Source organism: Geotrypetes seraphini, chromosome 2, assembly GCF_902459505.1.
Source record: "Geotrypetes seraphini chromosome 2, aGeoSer1.1, whole genome shotgun sequence".
Taxonomy (NCBI): Eukaryota; Metazoa; Chordata; class Amphibia; order Gymnophiona; family Dermophiidae; genus Geotrypetes; species Geotrypetes seraphini.
Window position 1 is genome coordinate 190503133 of NC_047085.1, and position 22227 is coordinate 190525359.

Sequence of the window (22227 nt, forward strand, 5' to 3'; positions counted from 1 at the left end):
GGCCCATAGCACGTGGTATTCCGCTCGTTAAACCCCTACCGCGCCTTGATAAAAGGACTCCTTAGCCTCCCAATTTACTTTTTACAGAGCATTAAAAAATACCCATAATGATTTTATGTTCATGTATCCCTCTATTAAGGCCTGTCGATTCAAGAGATTTTTAAATAAGACATTTGCTTTTCAATTAGGAAAACTGAATTCTTGGTTGAGTCCTTTGATCTTTCAAATGTTTTCATATACTGCTTTTAGAAGGATAAATTTGTTTGATAAATTTATTACAAAATTGTTCTTAACTTCAATTATACTATGTTTAATATGTATATTTCACTGATTGTCTAGTTCTTCTTCTTTGTGAAGTGCCCGGATCTTCTTTGTGAACTGGGCGGTATACAAGAATAAAGTTATTATTATTATTTATTATTCTTCCCAATGTGCATCACTTTGCATTTGTCCATGTTCAATTTCATCTGCCGTTTGGACACCCAGCCTTCCAATTTCCTAAGGTTTGCCTGCAAGTTATCACATTCTCCCTTGGCTGAGCCCATGAGGACTTTGTCCTATTAAACCTTGTTGGGTACATGTGCCATTATTTTATTTTTTTATAATAGTTTCCACTATTTTGCACGGCAGGGAAGTCAAGCTTACTGGCCTATAATTTCTCGGATCTCCCTTGGAACCCTTTTTAAAAAGTGGTGTAACATTTGCAACCCTTCAATCTTCAAGTACTACAGACGATTTTAGCGACAAGTTACAGATCACTAACAGTAAATCAGCAATTTCATGTTTATCTCAGTACCCTGGCATGTATACAATCTGGTCCAGGTGATTTATCACTCTTTAACTTGTCAATTTCGCTTAGTACATCTTTCAGGTTCACCGAGATTTCTTTCAGTTCCTCTGTATCATCACCCTTGAAAACCATTTCCGGTTCAGGTAGATCTCTTACATCTTCTGTACAGATGTAATAATTCCTTCTGTCTCTCCATTCTGATGTACCTAAAACAATTGTTACAATGAGTTTACCTCTTTAGCAAGTTTCTCTTCATGTTCTATTTTTAGCTTTCTTTATCAAGGCTTTGCATTTAACTTGCCAGTGCTTGTATCTAACTTGCCAAAAGCTGAGTATTGTCTGGGACTCACATAAGTTATGGTGGCCAGATGTAGTCAAACCTGGATTTTCAACCTTGGTGCACAGAATTGGTTTGGCATTGAATAGCCTGGGCTAATTTAGCCGGTAATGCTTAACATTTAAAAAAAAGAAATGTTGACTGCCACCGGCTAAATATTGACTGGAGTATGTTTACCTATTCCTCCCCTTATTTGTTAGGTTAATTCATGTTGCTGTATACATGGAATGCATTGTGGGATTTGTTTTGGACTGGGTTGGGGTTTATTTATGGGTCCTTTTACCATGCTATAGTAAGCATTAATATGTGCTTACTGCAGCTTAAAGTGCCTTGATACCGGGATCGCTCAGGTATCCCATGATAATTTTGGTATTGGTATATACTACGTGCTTAAAAACAGCTTTTAGGGCAAATCTGGAGGTAGACAGCAGGCATGTTCTGTGTTAATCGTTTATAATAGCTACATTGCTGCACACTAAGGGCCTGATTGTATAAGTGGTGCCTATGCCTGACTATATTGTAGGTGCCATTCTGCGCGGTTGTCAGTCACTAGGTGTCCTTTATAGAATCCCACCTTGCGGTGCCTAGGCAAGCTTAGGTGTTGCTAGGCAACCTAGAGGTAGGCATCAGTATAATAGGCATTGTTTTACTTGGCCTAATTCACCTGTGTCTAACTCGAATGCCTAGTGACATCTAAGTCAACCATGCCTATTCTCCACCCCTAACAATGCCTACTTTTCAGGTAGGTGCCAGATGCCGGAGGACGCCTCGACTTAGGCATTGCTAGGTGTCCTAAGACTTCCATGTGGAACTCTTAATTGGTAATTTAATTTTTTTTTTTTTTGATTGGCTGAAAACTGGTGCTGTCGATTGGCATACCAATTTTAAAAAAAGTTGTGTGCAGATTCCAAAGAGGCATCGCTAGGCATCCTTAATTAGAGTGCCTAGCTGTACCTAATGTAGGCATCCTATACAAAATCCAGCCCTAACCAATTAGCTTTACTGCCTACCTTATAAGAAGCAGTAGGGGCTCACACACTAATGAGAAAATTAACACAAGGCCATTAATAGAAAAACTCAGAAATTTGGCCATTTTATCCATGCAGAAAAAATGGCCTTATCGCATGGGAATGACCCACACAAGCACGCACTAAAATCACTTTTTTTTTTTACCGCAATTTGATAAAAGGGCCCCTTAATATGCATGTAGAGAAACTATAAATAATTTTTACTTTCTGTCTTGCTCATAGATCTCCCTGGAAAAGCAGTCCACAAATGCCAAATAAAATTAATATAAATGATAATGTGTAGCATTGCCATTAATTATGTCAGGAGTTCTTCATAAGCGACAAGGCAGTAATAGGGGCAAAGGAAGAAAGATCAGTGCTGTTTTAATGGCTGTTTCTCTTTTTCTGCTTGAAAAAATTATGATATGATTTGGCATTTCCTGCCTGTGAGATGCCTGTCTGCATCCAGTTTATGGTTCCAGCTTAGTATTTCCTTTATATATAAAAGAAGATGCATCAAAATAAAACAAAGATATTAATATCACATTTTAGAGCCTGAAATGCAATATGAAAGGAGAGGAAAGAAATAATAATAATCAAAAGGAAACAGTTATCACGCTACCTGGGAGGAAATAAAAAAATGAATATGTTGAATAAAGAGGAAAAATAATCAACTGCACCTGGGATATTGGTTCATAGATAAAAGTGCACGGGACAATCGCTGAGTCAAAGCCGCCAAGACATATGCGCTCAGGACATCAGTGCGCCGGATTAAAAGGTAACTTTAAATCGCTCAGATTTTACTTAGAAGTGTTGGCACTGTCATTGCGGGGTTGAGGGGGAAACCCCCCCCCCCATTAGAGAGGCAAGTGTAATTTTTCCCAATCTTTTAGTGAAAAATTACAGTTTCCTCTGTAAGTGTGTGTGTGTGGGGGGGGGTCCCCCACCCATCTCCCAATGGCAGCGACAACACTTCTAAGTAAAGTAGGGGGGATGTTCCCCCACACACCCCCTCGGAGCACTTAAAGTTACCTTTTAATCCAGCGCACTGACGTCCTGCGCACATTTGTCTTCGTGTCTTTGTCCATGCGCGATTGTCCAGCGCGCTTAGTCCCGTCACCGGGATATTGATTAGCAAAGCTATATATTACTGTTTACATGCCTGGAAATCAAACGTATTATTTATAAAATACTGTCAATGTACCTAGCTATAAGGTCTCTTTTCAAAAAGAATTTACAATCTATGGGCTCCTTTTACGGTAGCAGCTAGCATGGCCGGCAAATTAGTGAACGCTATTATGTACGTTAAACCACGAATGCGACTTCGTTAAAGGAGCCCTATATGCGAGCACCTAGAGATTAAGAAGTGACTTGATCAAGGTCACGCCATTAGTGGTGAGAAGGGAAATACTAATTTTGTGCACTAAAAAATACAGTTCTGAAAGCCCTAGAGATAAATTAGAATTATTAGTAAAAAGCATTTAGGAAGAAATTTTTATTACTGCTTGAAATAATGAAAAATATGCACATCCTTTGTGGGATTCTCAAAGTAAAATTAATGGCAAGGGAAAAGTGACTTCTATGATTCTTATTTTTTGACTACAAAAGATAGGCAAACTTGTGAACAGCACCATACCAATCCGTAATTACACCCCATCTAACTTGCTTCCCCCTCCCCACTCTATCTACTTTGCCATGATCAATGAGGGGACATAGTAGGCCGAGGGCAATTTTTGTGCGTCTCCATAATGCACTCTATGCATGCAGTTGTATTGCTCACACAGTCCTTACTATAGCGCTGCTTGTGAAAATTCAAAAGCATGCATATAATTTCAAAACCGGCCCCAGCCTTGCCATCAGGAATGTCTCTTTCTATTGCAGGAGGGAAAAACATGACAAATGAAGGTATATGTATGCTTTTTGACTACATACAAAACACCATTTCCATGGCTAAAGCACTGATTTGCCAGTGAAATGGTTTTGAAAATGGCCCTCGTGGGTCCATTGACTAATTTTGTTCATTCTGATTAAATTGAATTATACCTTTATTTTCCCTTTTAGATTCCATATCCAGGATGGGTGGGAGAGAGGGAGAGGGGGTTATATACTTAACAAATGTTGTCTGGGATTTTAATTTCATGTATAATTTACTGCTTTTCTTTTTGTTCTCAAACTAGGGTGGGAGGGAGGCTGGGGATAATTATCTTGTGTTAATATCTGATTGATTGTTAGTGCTATCTCAGTTGATAATTGTATACATATATTTTGTAAGCACTGTTCTAGATTTGAGAAATCAATAAAGTTTTTTTTAAAAAAGAAAAGAAAATGGCCCTCATAAAGGATAGTATTATGACAGACTTTCTAACATGTGCAGCAGGTATGAACATAAGTTATACCGGTCTTCTAAGGAAAAGTATTCCCATGTTTCTCTTGCAAAGTTACCCCTACTCATACACAATGACACTTGCTTTTTTGTCTACGATGACACCCAGATCTTTTTCTTGAGCGCTGACCCCCTAGGTGGACCCTAGCATCTAATAGTACTATGTTTTGGATGATTCTTCCCAATGTGCATTACTTTGCATTTATCATTTTTGTCACTCTTCTTTGAACTTTTTCTAATTCTGCACATTTTGAGATAACAGATGTCGTGAGGTGAAATTTATAGCAGGAGATTCAGTAGATGTGCTAAACCAGAGGTGTCCAATCTTCGCCAAGTCGGGCTTTCAGTAGTTCCATGATGAATATATATGAGATCTATCTGCATACAATGGAATATGTGCAAATTTACCTCATGCATATTGTGACTGTGCATGGCCAATTGGACGTATTCTCTGACTAAACTCCCCCAACTCTGGACGACGCCAGTCAGCCTCTCTGCTCCAATGGCACCTCCTCACTCAATCACTGCTGCCCCCTTCTACCCTGGATTACCGCTCTGTCTCTCCTGGATTCTTTCCGCACTGAAAACTGTGCTGTGGCTCCACCCCTTGTGGTTCCACCATCCAACTGTGCAGGCAATGCCTCCAGTTTCTGGTCCTCTGGATCCTGGCCACCAAACACCAGCTCCACAAAAAGCTTTGAGTCCTTAAAATTTGTAATCCACTTTGGCAGGTTCTGTCAGCAGTATAATTCAAAACAGTATCAAATCATCAATTTGCAATCCATTAAACCGAGGTACAAAGAAAGAAACATTATTCAGTGTTGGTACAGTCCATTGTGCTTGCCCAGCTGGATTATTGTAGTTTTGTTTATATGGGCATCAAGCAGGGCAGTCTAAATCGACTACAGTTAATACAAAACACGGCAGCTAAACTTATTTTCGGGAAAAGAAAGTACGACCATGTCTCTCCTTTGTTGAGAAAGTTTCACTGGCTCCCAGTTCATTTTAAAATCCAGTTTAAGTGTGCATGTGTTATCTTTAAGCTTCTCTATGGAATATTTGACCCTTTAGTTCCTTTATATTGGAATACTACTAGATCTTGCCACTCAAGGATTACACAGAAATATAAACTATCGTTCCCCTCTTTTAGAAGAATTAAATCTGTTGGGAAGCTTAGCCAATCTCTTGCGTTCAAATTGGTAGAAACTTGGAACAAACTCCCTGATTCTGTAAGATTGATAGGTCAGCTACAACAATTTTGTAAAACCCTAAAAACTTTGTTGTTTACACAATATCTTAATGGTTTACCTACTGAAGTGATGAATTGATAGCATGTTCACATTCGCTTTCTTAGGTTTGCATTCTTTTATGTATTCCGGCCTTAATTATTTGTGAACAAAATCCAAATCATAAGTCTGCCCTAATCCCACCCAAAACACTCCCCAACATGCCCCCTTGAGATGTAGATGCACTGCAGACAAAGAGCATAGAAAATCATCTAAAATATGTGCTTCAAAAACGGCTCACCACAGCTAAAAATATAGTTTTATTTTATTTTTTCAGTTCAATACATTATTATAATTTACAAATATAAACAGACCTTAACATAGTATGTTAAGGTAAAAGAATTATATAATGTGAGGCAATAGCAAACAATTAAATAAGATTTAACATTTGCCCCATACAATGACAATCACAGTAAATAAAATTTGTTAACAGTAAATATAGATGACAGTACATGATGCACTAGGGAGTGGCCTAAGGCCTTCATTGCTGACAGAGGCCGGCGGAGGAGCAGGAGAGACTGAGCATCCTTCCTGCTCCCGACTTAAAGGTACAGTGTGGGGCGGCAGGGGGTGGTGGAGCCCAATGGCAGGAGGGAGTGGGCATCCCTCCTCCCATACTTAGGTTCTTCTGTGTGTGTGTGTGGGGGGGGGGGGTGGCATCGGGGGAGAGCTTATGGTAGCAGGAGGGAGTAGGCATCTCTCCTGCCATATTTGCACGGGAGGAGGGGAGCGTCATGGGGAGTGTCTGGTGACAGGAGAGAGTGGGCATCCCTCCTGCCATTTTTTGGGTTCAGGGAGGGAGGGGGCACTTTGTCGAGGTGGGGGGCGCTGTCGGGAGGCTATTTTTTTGGGAGGGGCAGATATTTTGCATGCAAAATGTCTGTGCCATTAAAAAAAAATGGGCAGAAGCCCTGACAGCAGTGACAGGAGGCTTCAGGGCTATTGTTAATGAATCTAGCCCTTAATGCAGGAGCCTTTAGTACCTCCTAAATAGGAGGTAGTAATCAAGGCAAGGTTTAATTCTTTAAGGGCCCCTAGGCACACAAATACACTGGGCCCCCTAGCACATATGGCACATATGGGAAAGCAGCAGTGAGGAGATGAAGGCCCCTCACCTCCTCACTACTGCTGCTGCTTTCCCATATGCGCCCCCTTCTCTCTCTCCACCCCAGGCAATTCCATCATGTTATCCTGCCCTCTTCCCCCCATCTAGCATATACCCCCCCATATAGCATGTGGGAAAGCAGCAGCAGTGGTGAGGAGGTGAGGGCCCCTCACCTCCTCACTGCTGTTTTCCCATATGTGCCTGACGCTGATGGCACAAGTTCTCCCCACTTCCATCATCTGTCCCCTTCTCTCTCTCTTCTCCCCACTTCCATCATCTGCCCCTTCTCCAGTCCCCACTTCTATCATCTGCCCTGCCCCCTTCTCTCAGTCTTAGATTGGGAGTAAAGATGACTGGTGAAGTCTGCTAAGAAACTAATGGTAGCCCCCAGAAATTATAGGTGTTCTGAGCATGGTTCAAACCACAAATCAGGCCCTGGCCCAACTTACTTCGCTTTGCTACTACTCTCAGTACCAGCCCAGACCAAGGCTCCTCCTCAGGCCCATCTCCCTCCCCCCTCACCTTAATGCAGGTCAGTCACCAGTACAGTAGTACACACCTTCTTTCTTTCTTTTTTTAAAAATTATCTTTATTGTGAATTGACGCGCAGGCCAATCAGTAAACAAAACAAGGATGCTCAATACAAAGATAACAAAAGGTATCATCTGATAAAAAATATGAACAGTACTCAACTGACCCCCCAACCCGAGTTCAATTCTGCATTTTAATAATTGTAACCCAACTCACATGCCTCACACACTCATCCGGTGCATGCATCCATCCTAACAGCCATCCGATGTCATTCCATCTGGGACCTGAAGATGGCCAAAGTATTCATTCACCTTCTTTCTGATGTGGTTTTTTAAAATTTTTCCAAAAGAAAATGGGTCCCGCGGCCCACCGGCATCGACCAAGATTGACAACCCTTCTGCTGCAAGCGGTGCTGCTGGCTCCTGCTCAGCCAAAGCTGCCCTCTGATGCAAACCACCCAGGCGGAAAGAGGAAGCTACGTCAGAGGGGAAGCTTTGGGCTGAGCACCGCTTGCAACAGAAGATTGCTGCTGATGCCGGGGGGGCGGGAGGTGGAGGCCCTGGGGTTGCCAATCTCACCCGAGAGTGGGGGGGGGGGGGGGGGAGCGCGTTGCTGTTTGAAAAAGAAAAATTCAACTTGAGTAGTCTGTTTCTTCAGTGGGCCCCCCTGCCAACTTCAGGCCCTAGGCATGTGCCTACTGGGCCTATCCGTTAATCCAGCCCTGGTGGTAAGTACTCCCTCTTTGGGCTTTTTTGTGTTTTTCAATGGCCATGAGCTAAAGCTAACAGTGCATGGCCATATTATGAATGTTTCTCAATTGTTAACCTCTTAGTTTTTAGGCGGTCTAGAAATCTTAGAAATAAAATCTATAAAATATATCTATATATAAAATGGAAAGATTTATTGCAGTACAAAGAAGGTATTTCAAGAAATTTCAGGATGTGTGGAAACCATTAGCAGAATTTTGTAAGGATTAGTTGAAAATGTTTCCCTTTAATGTATCAATTAATTTGGGTAGGGTGAGGGATATTTTATTAATGTTTTTTATATGATTATGGAATATATGGTAGGGAGGGGTGGGAAGGGGGAGGGATAAAAATTTATGTACTGTACAAATGATAGAATGTAAAATGATATATTTATTGTTAATGTGATTGAATATATATATACATTTAATGTAATTTTGAAAATGAATAAAGAATTTATAAAAAAAAAAAAAAAGAAATAAACAGATATATTCAATAAATAGACAAAAACGTTTTTTTGACAACTGTGCTAGAAATGAGCTTAGTGCATGGGAAAGTCCTGCATAAGGATCTGCTAAGCCCATTTCATAATGCAGTGTGCAGCTTCTCTCTCATATTCAAAGGAAATGTACTTCTGCACTATATATAAAACTAGTGAAATTCTCAGAGTGTTATATGAAGAGCCTGCAGAAAGAGATTGGCAAAAGATTAATATTCAAAGGCCTGATAAAGTCATGGTGAAGAATAATGCTTAGCTGTGCACTGTGAAACTATTTTGTGAAGAGTGGAATAAAGCATTGTGAATGAAAGCTGTTCTGATCTCATTCAGATAGGGGGGAAAATCCTGTGTTTTGATGAGACAGGAATAGCATATAGTGTGACAGAAAACCTGACTGAGGTTTATTATAGCCCTAAAGCAGCTTAAAATAGAAAAGACAGGGTTTTTTTCTTATTGATTTATTTCATGTCAGGCTAGTAAGTGATGCTACAGGCCAGAATCCAGACATCCAAACTTCAGGTGAAAAGAAATTCAAGAGCATCACAGATCCAGCAACAGAACAGATCATACTGCTATAGTAGAAAGATAAGTGTATACATACGTACAAGCTTACATTATGGCCAGTGGTAATTAAAATATAGCTCTTAAAGATAAGTGTGTACATATGCATGAGCTCAAATTGTGGCCAGTGGTAATTAAAATATAATTCTTAAAGATTTAAAGCAGTATTGGTCTGAGTTGTAATTAGTTGTAGAGGGCCATTGTTGAAAAGGACATCTAAATCCAATCTGGACATTTTCTGCTAAACATCCAAAGTCAGAAGCACAAAAATGTTCTTTTTCAAATGGGGTGTCCAAATAATTTTTTTTTTCTCCCCAAATCACCTACTTGGACGTCTAACTTTATTCACCGTTTTTGACCACAAAAATGTCCAAGTTAGAAATGGCCAAATTAGTACTATTTAGATGTGGGAGGGGCCACCATTCTAATGGACTGACCACATAGCTGTGAGGCACCTTAGAGAGCACTACTGTGAACTTCACATAAAGGGTGCCAGATAAACATCTTAGCATATACCCTTTATAATTTATGGTGAAGCTTCCAAGACTCCCCCCAAACCTACTACATCCATTGGGGTTTACTACCCCAATAGCCCTTATGGCTGCAGGTGGCACCTATATGGTAGTATAATATAGTGGGTTTTGGGGGGCTCATACTTAACACCATAGAGTGCATTATGGGTCTGGATCTTCCTCTCTATGGTTCACTAAGCCAGTCACCTGGCAACTTAAGACACCTGTGTGATGTTGTACTAGGATTTCCCATACCAGATGCTGTACTGTTTCATTCAGAGTTTTTTTGTGGGTGATGGAAGAGAATCAGTGACCACTGGACAGAGGCGACAGCCTCAAGTGGCACTCTTAAAGGAGTTCACAATATAAACGACTGGGGAGATATAAGAAGGAAGTTCCTAAAGGTCAATGATATCCTGACACTGGTAAAGGAACCAATTAAGCTACTTTAAATGCTTTTAACCTAGAGTAGTGCTCAGACTCCAAAGATGGATTGTAAGAACTCAATATGGGGACAAGCCCCTGTGGAGATTCTTATGGTATCTATCATTGCACCATTTTGTGGTTAAAGGTAGTTTAAAGTATTGTTAAAGCCTTGTTCATGATTGAATTAGTCCATAAAGAAGCGTAATGTCCAATAGTAAATAAACTTCAAATTGATAATCTCAAAAATAGACTTAGCTTGAAAAATATCAACAGCAAGTGTTCAGCTGGGTCCTGACGCGTTTCGCCGCTATGGCTTCCTCAGAGAACCCGCTAAATAGCTGGAAAAGTTCAATGCTGTGAATATCCTAAACATACAAAACACAGTGCATGAGGTTATAAAGCTGAAAATCCAAGTAAATAATCAATACCTATAAAACACTCACAGCACTACCGGCTGAGTACCTGATTCAAAAAGTAGTTTTTTCTGTTTCCTGTGACATAAGTGCTCAGCTGAGCACCCCATATTTATACTTTTTGAATCAGGTACTCAGCCGGTAGTGCTGTGAGTGTTTTATAGGTATTGATTATTTACTTGGATTTTCAGCTTTATAACCTCATGCACTGTGTTTTGTATGTTTAGGATATTCACAGCATTGAACTTTTCCAGCTATTTAGCGGGTTCTCTGAGGAAGCCATAGCAGCGAAACGCGTCAGGACCCAGCTGAACACTTGCTGTTGATATTTTTCAAGCTAAGTCTATTTTTGAGATTATCAATTTGAAGTTTATTTACTATTGGACATTACGCTTCTTTATGGACTAATTCAATCATGAACAAGGCTTTAACAATACTTTAAACTACCTTTAACCACAAAATGGTGCAATGATAGATACCATAAGAATCTCCACAGGGGCTTGTCCCCATATTGAGTTCTTAATTGACTCTTAAAGGAGTGCCATCTTGCTGCCGGCTGCTCCCCTTCCCAGCATCTAATGCTTTCACCCTTCTCCCAACAATAAGCATTTTTCCCATTCAACCCCCATCACCCATATCCACCTTTAATTTTCTAAAAAGTTGGCGGGTGGTAGCGATTCTCTTCCACTGGTCCCGGTGTCTTGTCTCACTTGCAGCCTGCCTCAGCAAAAAGAGAAAGTTCTCTGAAAGAGTGGGCCACATTGGAGAGAAGATGGCAGGACTGGTGGCAGGGAACTGCTACCACCACCCGGTAACTTTTACAGAGAATTACAGGTAGATGCGGGTGTGTGTGGGGGGGGAGTAGAATGCGGAAAATGATGATTGGGGGAGAAGGGTGAAAACATTAGAACAGCATAGAGAGCTGACCAGCATGCAGGCTCGCCGGCAGCAAGACGTCACTCCCTCAAGAGTGCCGGCTTGTGATCGTGTGATCATGCCAAGCAGTCAACACCCATGATGCATCTGTCTCCAGGCACTTCCTGGTCTTTCTTCAGGCTTAGCTTTATCACCAGGTCCGTCTGTTAAAAAAAATAACACAACACACATGTCATTCATACACTTCTAAAACACATAACCAGGTGCCTCCAGGCTCCTCCTGGTCATCACCGGATCCTCCCTGTTCTCCATAGTTTTTCCTGCCGGTTGTGTTTAAGAAACTGTGAATCTCGTGTGCTAGACTGTTGTGCAGCTCTCAGTGTGAAGCCTCTCTGACTAGATGATTCTGGACTAAGGAACTAACTAAGATCCAGTTTTGGATAAAAGTAATCACAATGACTGTAGTATGTTTGTGAAAGTTGGAAAGTGAGCGTGAGTTGATGGGGATTAGGTTCACTGACTAAGGGCTCCTTTTACTAAGCTGCGATAGCGGTTTTAGCACGTGCTTTAGCGCGCATAGAATTGCAGCGTACCTTAGATGCTAACGCCAGCATTGAGCTGGTTTTAGTTCTTGGTGCGTAGCGCGGGGTTAGTGTGCGCTGCAATGCAGTGTGCGCTAAAATCGCTAGCGCACCTTAGTAAAAAGAGCCCTAAGTTATTCTGATATTTATTAATAAATTAAGTATTGATAAGTTGTACTGTAATGAAATGAATTGAGGGAGATAATATTAAAATTGAATTGATTAAGATAAATATTTAATAGCTGGTTTTAAGAATTTGAGTTAACGAATATGCATGAGAGATGAAGATGACAAGTATGCAAATCTCTCTTATGTAAATTCATAAGAACATAAGAACATAAGCAATGCCTCTGCTGGGTCAGACCTGAGGTCCATCATGCCCAGCAGTCCGCTCACGCGGCGGCCCAACAGGTCCAGGACCTGTGCAGTAATCCTCTATTTATACCCCTCAATCCCCTTTTCCAGCAGGAAATTGTCCAATCCTTTCTTAAACCCCTGTACTGTACTCTGCCCTATTACTCCCTCTGGAAGCGCATTCCAGGTGTCTACCATCCGTTGGGTAAAGAAGAACTTCCTAGCATTCGTTTTAAATATGTCCCCTTTCAACTTTTCCAAGTGTCCTCTTGTTCTTTTATTTTTCGAAAGTTTGAAGAATCTGTCCTTCTCTACTCTCTCTATGCCCTTCATGATCTTATAAGTCTCTATCATATCCCCTCTAAGTCTCCTCTTCTCCAGGGAAAAGAGACCCAGTTTCTCCAATCTCTCAGCGTATGAGAGGTTTTCCATCCCTTTTATCAAGCGTGTCGCTCTCCTCTGAACCCTCTCGAGTAACGCCATATCCTTCTTAAGGTACGGAGACTAATATTGGACGCAGTATTCCAGATGCGGGCGCACCATCGCCCGATACAATGGCAGGATAACTTCTTTTGTCCTTGTTGTAATACCTTTCTTGATTATGCCTAGCATTCTATTTGCTTTCTTAGCGGCTGTTGCGCACTGTGCCGTCGGCTTCATTGTCATGTCCACCATTACCCCCAAGTCCCTTTCTTGGTTGCTCTCATTCAATAATATCCCTCCCATCGTATAGTAATTCATTAGGGATAACTTGAAAACCTGACTGGCCTGTGGACACCTAGGACAAATTTGAGTCCTTTAGTCTAAAGCAGTGGTCTCAAACTCGTGGCCCAGGGGCCACATGCGGCCCACCAGGTACTATTTTGAGGCCCTCGGTATGTTTATCATAATCACAAAAGTAAAATAAAACAGTTTCTTGATCATACCGTATGTCTCTTTAGCTATAAATTACAATATTATTATTATGACTTAGCCAAAAGGAAAGATTTATAAACTATAAAGAGTTTTACCTCATGCAAAATTGTCATTTCTTTAATAAGACATTAACTATTTTTTTCTGCGGCCCTCCAAGTACCTACAAATCCAAAATGTGGCCCTGCAAAGGGTTTGAGTTTGAGACCACTGGTCTAAAGTGTCCTAAAAGAGTGAAAACTAAGGAATAGGAGTACAGTGTATTTGGTAACTATGTTTCAAGTTCTTTGGGCTGATCAAAATAAATACATTTATAAAAGACAAGATGCTTTTGTGCAAAACAAGTACAGCAAACAGTTGAGGAATGTGTAGTGATTGCCATTTCACATAGATTTTGAAGCAGATTTGGGAGAGTTAATACAAGTAGCAAATACTTGGCCAATTCATTTGCTGAGAATATTTGATGAAGGAATATGGAAGAGCGATTACTAGTTATGTTATCTTAGAATTCCACATGTTAGAACCAGAAAAGGAAATATCCAAATGCTGAGTCACAGGTACAGTATAATGAAAAGAATGCCATGTAAATCTTCATTGTCTCAACAGTTGCTTCCAAAACTTCCAAGCAGAGCTCTTTTTTAAAAAAATTTATTTATTTGTATTCTTTATTTGATTTTTAAACTACAATTGTGCACAATAATTAATACACTTACATAGAATATTAAAATTAAAGCACATTAAATTAAATTATTTCCCCCTACCTACAAGAACAATCTAAACCTACCCCCTAAACCAATTCCAAAATGTACCCCCCCCTCCCCCCCCCCACACACACAGCCTCCTGCCTTGGATGTGTATGTTTAAAGGGACATCTAAAGAGGTCAATCCTTACAGTATTTAGTTAATGGTTCCCAAGCATCCATAAATTTCTTGTAACTTCCCTGCTGAATAGCCACGAACCTCTCTATTTTAAAAATATAACAGAGGGACTCCCACCAGAATGTGTAATTTAATCTATCCCAATTTTTCCAATTTTTTAAAATAAGCTGCATGGCAACCCCTGTCATTATAAAAAGAAGTTTGTTATTTCTCGCAGAAAGTTGACTCTTCGCTCTCATAGATGTACCAAATAAAATGGTATCATACGATAATGCCACTGGATTCTCTAATAAATTATTAACTTGATCTCAAATAGATCTCCAGAATTTCAGTATCAAGGGACAATAGTATAATAAATGATCCATAGTACCAGCTTCAAAATGACAGTGCCAGCATCTATTAGACTTGGAACTATCTACTTTATGTAAACGAACTGGGGTCCAAAATGCTCTGTGTAACAAGAAAAACCATGTTTGTCTCATAGATGCCGACACCGTACATTTCATCCTCCAAGTCCATATTCGTGGTCATTGAGACACGGTAATCTGATGCTTTATCTCGATGCTCCAAATGTCACGAAGACCAGTCTTGGGTTTCTTATTCAAAGATCCAGATAATAATTTATACCACTGAGCTCTAAAGCCAGCAATTGCACAATAAATGGAGTGCTCAATATTCAGTTGGCAGCAACTTGTTGACTGCCGTCAGTGCTAAACCCGGCCAACTGGTTAAGTGCAATCTTCAGCAATTAAGCAGTTGTAGGTTACTGCCTAAAGATGGGACTGACTTTATATGGCCCTATTTTTGTGGTTATCCTGGCCAATTAAGTGCTGAATATCAGGACTTAACCAGCCAAGTGTTGACTCTGCCGCCCGCCCCCTCTTCCACCCCCCAATCCTCTAGTTTAGTGCATCTGAAAATTAACTGTCCCAAACAGGTTGAATTAAGCAGTCAGGAACCATTTTTTGGCTGGTTAAATCTCTTGAATATGACCCCCAGAGTTACTAAGCTACAGTTTATTTTTGCATTGGGATCTCTATTCACAAGAAAATACACAAACTGGCCAGAATTCACAGCAGCGTCAGTGTTTTTGATGTTTTCTATATGTTTAGTATATGGTAACTCCACCTTGAAACACCTGCATGAAATGGACAGTTTGTAGAAAATGTCTGTGTGTAGTCCGCTATATATGCTGGTGCAATATAAAATCATGGAAAGCAACTGATTAATGTTGATTTATATGAAAGCAGGCAAGTAGAAAAGATGTCAGAAGTCCATTTTTATATAAAAAAATAACTACACCTCTTTGAAATATGCCCATAGATTTTCTGAAGTCAATCAGAATACAAGACCTCACAGCATGGGTGATAGCTCCGACAGAACCCGTGCAGGAAAGCTTCTCTAGCTCAATAATTACTAGAAGCCTTTGAGCATTATGCATATCTCACAGTTCCCATCTACCAGTGGTCTTCACTCATTTTTAGTGTAAATCTTTTTTTATTGTTGTACAACAAATAAACCTCAAAAAATCTTGCGAAACACACAAAATATTAGCTAAATTGGCTAAAACACAAGAGAAAATATCCAAACTGGATATAATGGAGAAATACTTAAGGATCTCAAGCGCTCACAGCTAAAAGCCCGATGTATTTTACAAGCTAATAACTATAGGGTGAGTTATCATTGGTCCTGTATATTCTCCTATTTACTCAATTTTTTATCAAAACATTCTTTTTATATTTTGTTATTTTAAATATGTTAAATATTATACAAAACTTATTTTGCTTCATATGAATACTTGCAGATCTTTTTTTGATTCATATACTAGTTTTCATTTACTAAATAGTACTCTCCCATTTCAGAATATATAGGTTATGAAGTACTTAGCTTCATGACGACGGAAGATCTCCGTTTCGCTCATACTACATTTAGAAGAGCTTCATCAGGAAAAGCGCCAGCAATAACACTGTTTGTGCCAACCGATTGTAAAGTTAGTGTTAAATAGTGGGAGACTACATGTTGCCACGACACAATATGTCTGAATTATCGATCGCCGTCTTTGCAAGATCGATAATTCAGACATATTGTGTCGTGGCAACATGTAGTCTCCCACTATTTAACACTAACTTTACAATCGGTTGGCACAAACAGTGTTATTGCTGGCGCTTTTCCTGATGAAGCTCTTCTAAATGTAGTATGAGCGAAACGGAGATCTTCCGTCGTCATGAAGCTAAGTACTTCATAACCTATATATTCTGAAATGGGAGAGTACTATTTAGTAAATGAAAACTAGTATATGAATCAAAAAAAGATCTGCAAGTATTCATATGAAGCAAAATAAGTTTTGTATAATATTTACATTACATTACATTACATTACATTACATTACATTAGGGATTTCTATTCCGCCTGTGCCTTGCGGTTCTAGGCGGATTACAATAAAGATGATATCTGGACATTTCCAGTAGAATTACATTACAGGAGAAGAGTAGATTACAAGTAACAGTGAAGAGTTACAATACATTCAATATCGCAGCAGATGTAACATAGCCACGGATTACAATACAGAAAATATCTGGGCGTTTCCAGTAGAATTACATTATAGGAAGAGATAATTACAGTTTATATTGCAGAATTATAGTACATTCAATATCGCAGGAGATGTTAATAGCAACTGAGTCAATTTACTACTGGTGGAGAATAAGGAATTACAATATGTTCTAGATTACAGAAGATGTTACATGAGCTGAGTCAATTTACTACTGGTGGAGAATAAGGAATTACAATATGTTCTAGATTACAGAAGTTGTTACATGATCTGAGTCAAGTTTCTTAGGATGTTGAGTAGCATCATATGCCTATAAGCGGGGTGTATTTATTGTTTTGATGATTGCATGATGTTGGTTAATTAATGTTGATGATATGGACAGTAGTGGTGTTTAGTTTGGATTGGGTAAAGAGATTCTTTTCCCAAGGAGTTGATTGAGAACTCATTAGGTGGCGGTTTAGATTGATGGGAGATATTTTTTGAACAGTAGTGTTTTTATTTCTTTTCGGAACTCTTTTATGTCTGTAATTTCGATCAGTAATTTTGAGATGTCGGAGTCAATATTAGCTGCCTGTGTCCCAAGTAGGTTGTCATAAAGTTTCTTACGTCGAGTACCATTGAGAGGAGGGTAGGTGAAAATGTTCTGTGTTCTCCTTCTTCTGGATAAGAGATAGTAGTGAAATCGGTTGTTTAGGTAGCTGGGTGCCGTGCCGTGGGTTACTTTGAATAGGAGACAGTAGAATTTGAATTGTGTTCTTGCTTTTATTGGTAGCCAGTGAGATTCTAAGTATGCTTTGGTAATATGGTCGTATTTGCTGAGTGAGTATATGAGTCTGAGGGCTGTGTTCTGGACGGTCTGTAGTTTTTTTATTGTGTTGATTGGGCACGGTAGATAAAGGCTGTTGCAGTAGTCTACCATACTTAGTACGAGGGATTGGACAATGATCCTGAATTGGTCTTTATTAAAGAATTTTCTTATTTTTCTCAGATTACGCATTGTGAAGAATGCTTTTTGGATGATTTTATGGATTTGTGTTTGCATAGTGCAGCATCTGTCTAGTTGTATTCCCAGGATTTTGAGGGAACTCTGTATTGGGTACTTGATTGAGTTTATTTCCAGTTCTGTTAGGGATGGTTTTTTGTCCTTCTCTAGTAGTAGGAATTTAGTTTTGTCCGTGTTCAGCTTCAACTTATGATTTGTCATCCATTTTTCTACTGTTTCCATTATAGTTTTCAGGCGTCCTGTGGAGATGGGGTCGTGGATGTCGAATGGAAGGAGGATGGTTATGTCATCCGCATAGCTGAATGAAGTTATGTTTAGGGCATCTAGGGTGCTGCCTAGGGAAGCAATGAATAGGTTGAAAAGTGTGGGAGAGAGGGGAGAGCCTTGTGGCACTCCGCAGGGGTTAGACCATGGTTCTGATAGAATTTCTTTTGACTTGACTCTATATGTTCTTGTTTTAAGGAAGCCTTGGAACCAGTTGTGCACTTTACCTGAGATTCCTATTGCGTCTAGAATCTGGAGAAGTATGGGATGGTCCACTAGATCGAAAGCCGCTGAGAGATCAAGTTGGATGATTAGCAATCTGTTTCCTTGGCTGAGGTGTCTTCGGGTTATGTCTAGTAAAGATACCAGAAGAGTTTCTGTACTGTGGTTAGTTCTGAATCCAGATTGGGATGGGTGTAGGATGTTGTGGGCTTCTAGGTACGTGGATAGTTGTTGTGCCACTAGACCTTCTATTATTTTGACGTATGTAGGGATAGAAGCGATTGGCCTGTAATTTGACGGATTATTTATTAGACCTTTGGGGTCTTTTAGTATAGGGGTTATTATGATTTCTCCAAGGTCTGGTGGGAACTGGCCTTCCCTGAGTGTGGTTTGCAACCACAACGTGTAGCTAGCTTTGAAGTTGGTGGAAGCTGTTGCTAGTAGGTATGATGGGCAGTTGTTCAGGTCGCATGAGGACTTGCAGTATTTTTTTTTTTTTTTTTTTTTTTAACATATTTAAATTTAACATATTTTTTAACATATTTAAATTTAACATATTTAAAATAACAAAATATAAAAAGAATGTTTTGATAAAAAATTGAGTAAATAGGAGAATATACAGGACCAATGATAACTCACCCTATAGTTATTAGCTTGTAAAATACATCGGGCTTTTAGCTGTGAGCGCTTGAGATCCTTAAGTATTTCTTCATTATATCCAGTTTGGATATTTTCTCTTGTGTTTTAGCCAATTTAGCTAATATTTAGTGTGTTTCACAAGATTTTTTGAGGTTTATTTGTTGTGGGGGGGGGGATTCTGTAACCGGTGTTGTTTTTGACAGACACCGGTTACAGAATCCAGCTTTTAGGCGAAGGACTGGCTCCTCCTTCACCTAAAAGCCCTTCTGTTGGACGTTTGGGGCTTAGGCGTTTTTTTGTTTCATTATAGCTGAAAAGTGTAGACATGGTGTGGGTGTACTTTTAGACGTAGTGGTAATTGGACGTTTAGGCAGAGGAAGGCCATAATCAAAACAAGGATGTTTGGTTTGGTTATGGACACTTTCCCTGCTTCTGCATTGAACGTTTAAGGACTTAGGCCAAAAAGGGACTTAGACGCTTTTTTTGATTATGCATAATTCGATAAATGGTGCTCATTCGTGATTGACATGTGCTATGCAACACATTCCTTGGCACCTATGTTTTAGGTGCCTTTTATAGAACTGGGGCCAAAATGCTTTGCAGTCACACCTATTTTCACACAACAAAAACCCACAACAAGGAAATGCCACAATGCAGAAAGAACAAAAATCCCATCTGTTCCAAGTGACCATACCCATTTGGGTTGAGGTTCATAAAAAAAAATCCTTTATTGAGGGTGCAGGTGGTTGAACTGGCACTGCGAACTGAGGACTCATGCTCACACTTTACGATATTTTGAATTATTTTATTTATTTATTAGTTGTTATATGTATCAATAAGTGCACGAGTGTGTGATAGAACAGCTACGATAGCCTCTTTGCATTACAGAAGGGTTTTTTTTGTTCTTTTTGCAGTCATATCTACACAGACTGGGGTGAATATATTTCCCTATATGGATTATTAGCCCGTCAAAAATACTTCTTTAGAAGAACTTAGAGGATCAGTATGTACAACTTATTGGGGTTTATCATAAATTACCCCAAGTCTCAGCTAAGCTCATCATCACAACTGGAATTCTTAGGAGCTCTTCTGGACACAATTCAAGCAAAAATCTTTTTACTACAGAAACGATTGCCAGTCTAGGGTCTGTAGCAGTAGAAATCCAAATAAGTCAGGGGGCATCACCAGGAAGAATGTTTCCTTTTTCATTATCAAATGATATTTTCACAAGAGGGTAATAAGAAAAACAGAAAAGTATATTTAATAAGCAAAGTTAAACACTTGCCTGCCTGTTGTGAAGGTGGCTGACTTCACATGTCACTTAGATAGGATTCTAGATAGTGCTGGGGAGGAGCCAGATGTCTTGGTGCATGTAAGTACCAATGATACAGGGAAATGTGGTGTGTGTGTGGGGGGGGGGGGGGGATGTTTGGAAGCCAAATTTAAGTAGAAAGTTGAAATCTAGATTCTCCAGGATAGCATTTTCAGAAATGCTCCCAATTCCACGCACAGGACCCAAAAGGCAGGCAGAGCTCTGAAGTCTCAATACATGGTTGAGATGGTGCAGGGATGAGGGATTTAGATTTGTTAGAAACTGGGCAACCTTCTGGGAAAGGGGGAGCTTGTTCCAAAAGGATGGACTCCACCTTAACTGGGATGGAACCAGGCTGCTGGCGCTAACATTTAAAAAGGAGATAGAGAAGCTTTTAAACTGAAATGCGGGAGAAAACTGACAGTCGCCCAGAAGCAGATGGTTCGGTGTGAGGTATCCTTGAAGGATACTGTTGAAACAGGATATTTAGGGAGTCCCGGTAGAGAGGTTTCAATAATGGTGAAAGAAAGCCAGGAGGATTCCATGTTAGGAGTCACCGCCCAGGAAAAGGATCTAGGTGTCATCGTTGAGGACACATTGAAGCCCTCGGCTCAGTGTGTGGTGGCAGCCAGGAAAGCAAATAGAATGTTAGGAATTAACAAGAAAGGAATGGAAATCAAAGATGACAATGTTATCATGCCTTTGTAACACTCTATGGTGCAGCTGCACCTCGAATAATGTGTACAGTTCTGGTCACTGGATCTCATAAAAGACGATGAAAATGATAAAAGGAATGGGATGACTTCCCTATGAGGAAAGGCTAAAGTGGCTAGGGCTCTTCAGCTTGGATAAGAGACAGCTCAGGGGAGATGTGATAGAGGCATTTTTCCCTGGCTTTCCCGGCAGGCTCACAATCTATAGGCATTTTTCAGCCCTTTTCCTTGCTGGAAATGTTGAACCCTACTCAGGCCATTTCTCAGGCTCAGTCTTATTTGTCTTTTAGGAAGTTGTTGAAAACTGATTTATTTGGCAAATTTATAAATTGATATTTATCTTAATGTAAAGTTATAATTTTGACCTTTCCTGAATGTATTTTCATATTAATTGTATTTTTTTCACTGATTGTACAGTCCTCTTTGTTGTGAACCACCTAGAACTATGTGGTGTGGCGGTATATAAGAATAAAGTTATTATTATTATTGAGACCTTTGAATTTGAGTTGGTGGTTTTCCCCTCGATATCCAAGGCACCCAGTGGCTTCAAACCATGTATTCAGTGCAGTAGGACCATTTCAGGCACTGAGTCATACAAGTGGTGTGTACAGTGTCTTGGTCTTGATCATCGAGATATTTTATGCACACTCTTTTCTCGTATGCAGAAGAGCTCATTTAGAGCATGGCTGGAGACCTATGTTCCCTTTAGTAGCAATAATGTATCTGGGTTTTAAAAAAAAGGTTTGGACAAGGACCTGGAGAAAAGTCCATAATCTTCTATTCTTTGGGATTCTGCCTGTACCTGTGATCTGGATTGGCCACTATTGGAAGCAAGATACTGGGCTAGATGGGCCATTGGTCTGACCTAGAGCGATAAATTCTTATGTTCTTATACTCTTGACACTCCCTCATAAATGGTTCATATCATCCTTAAATTTAAAAAATATATGGTAAACAATTTTTTTTAATATGAGCCCTTATTTTTGAATGCAGAAAATTTGTGTTTAGAAACATAGAAACATACAAGATGATGGCAGATAATGGCCATAGCCCATCAGGTCTGCCCACTCTACTGACCCACCCCCAAATCTATCCTAGAGATCCTACTCCTGGTGACAGGTTCCCTTGGCTTAACCCTCTAAGGGATCCCACTTGGGCATCCCATTTGCTGTTAAATTCTTGCACACTGTTTGCCTCGATCACCTGCACCGGGAGCTCGTTCCAAGGATCAGCCACTCTCTCGGTGAAGAAATATTTCCTCGTGTCGCCATGAATTTCCCGCCCCTGAGTTTGAGTTCATATCTTTGCTCGAAGAAAATCCTTGGCTA

The 22227-nt window shown here is 39.9% G+C and overlaps 1 protein-coding gene across 1 annotated transcript in view; it reads right to left on the reverse strand.

Annotated features, from left to right (window-relative positions):
• Window positions 1-11588: 11588 nt before the first annotated feature.
• Window positions 11589-22227, reverse strand: part of LOC117354845 — a 72679-nt gene continuing 62040 nt past the window's right edge. The window contains exon 5 of the mRNA XM_033932812.1: window positions 11589-11675. Coding sequence (XP_033788703.1) covers window positions 11589-11675 — 87 coding nt within the window. The remainder of the gene's footprint in view (window positions 11676-22227) is intronic.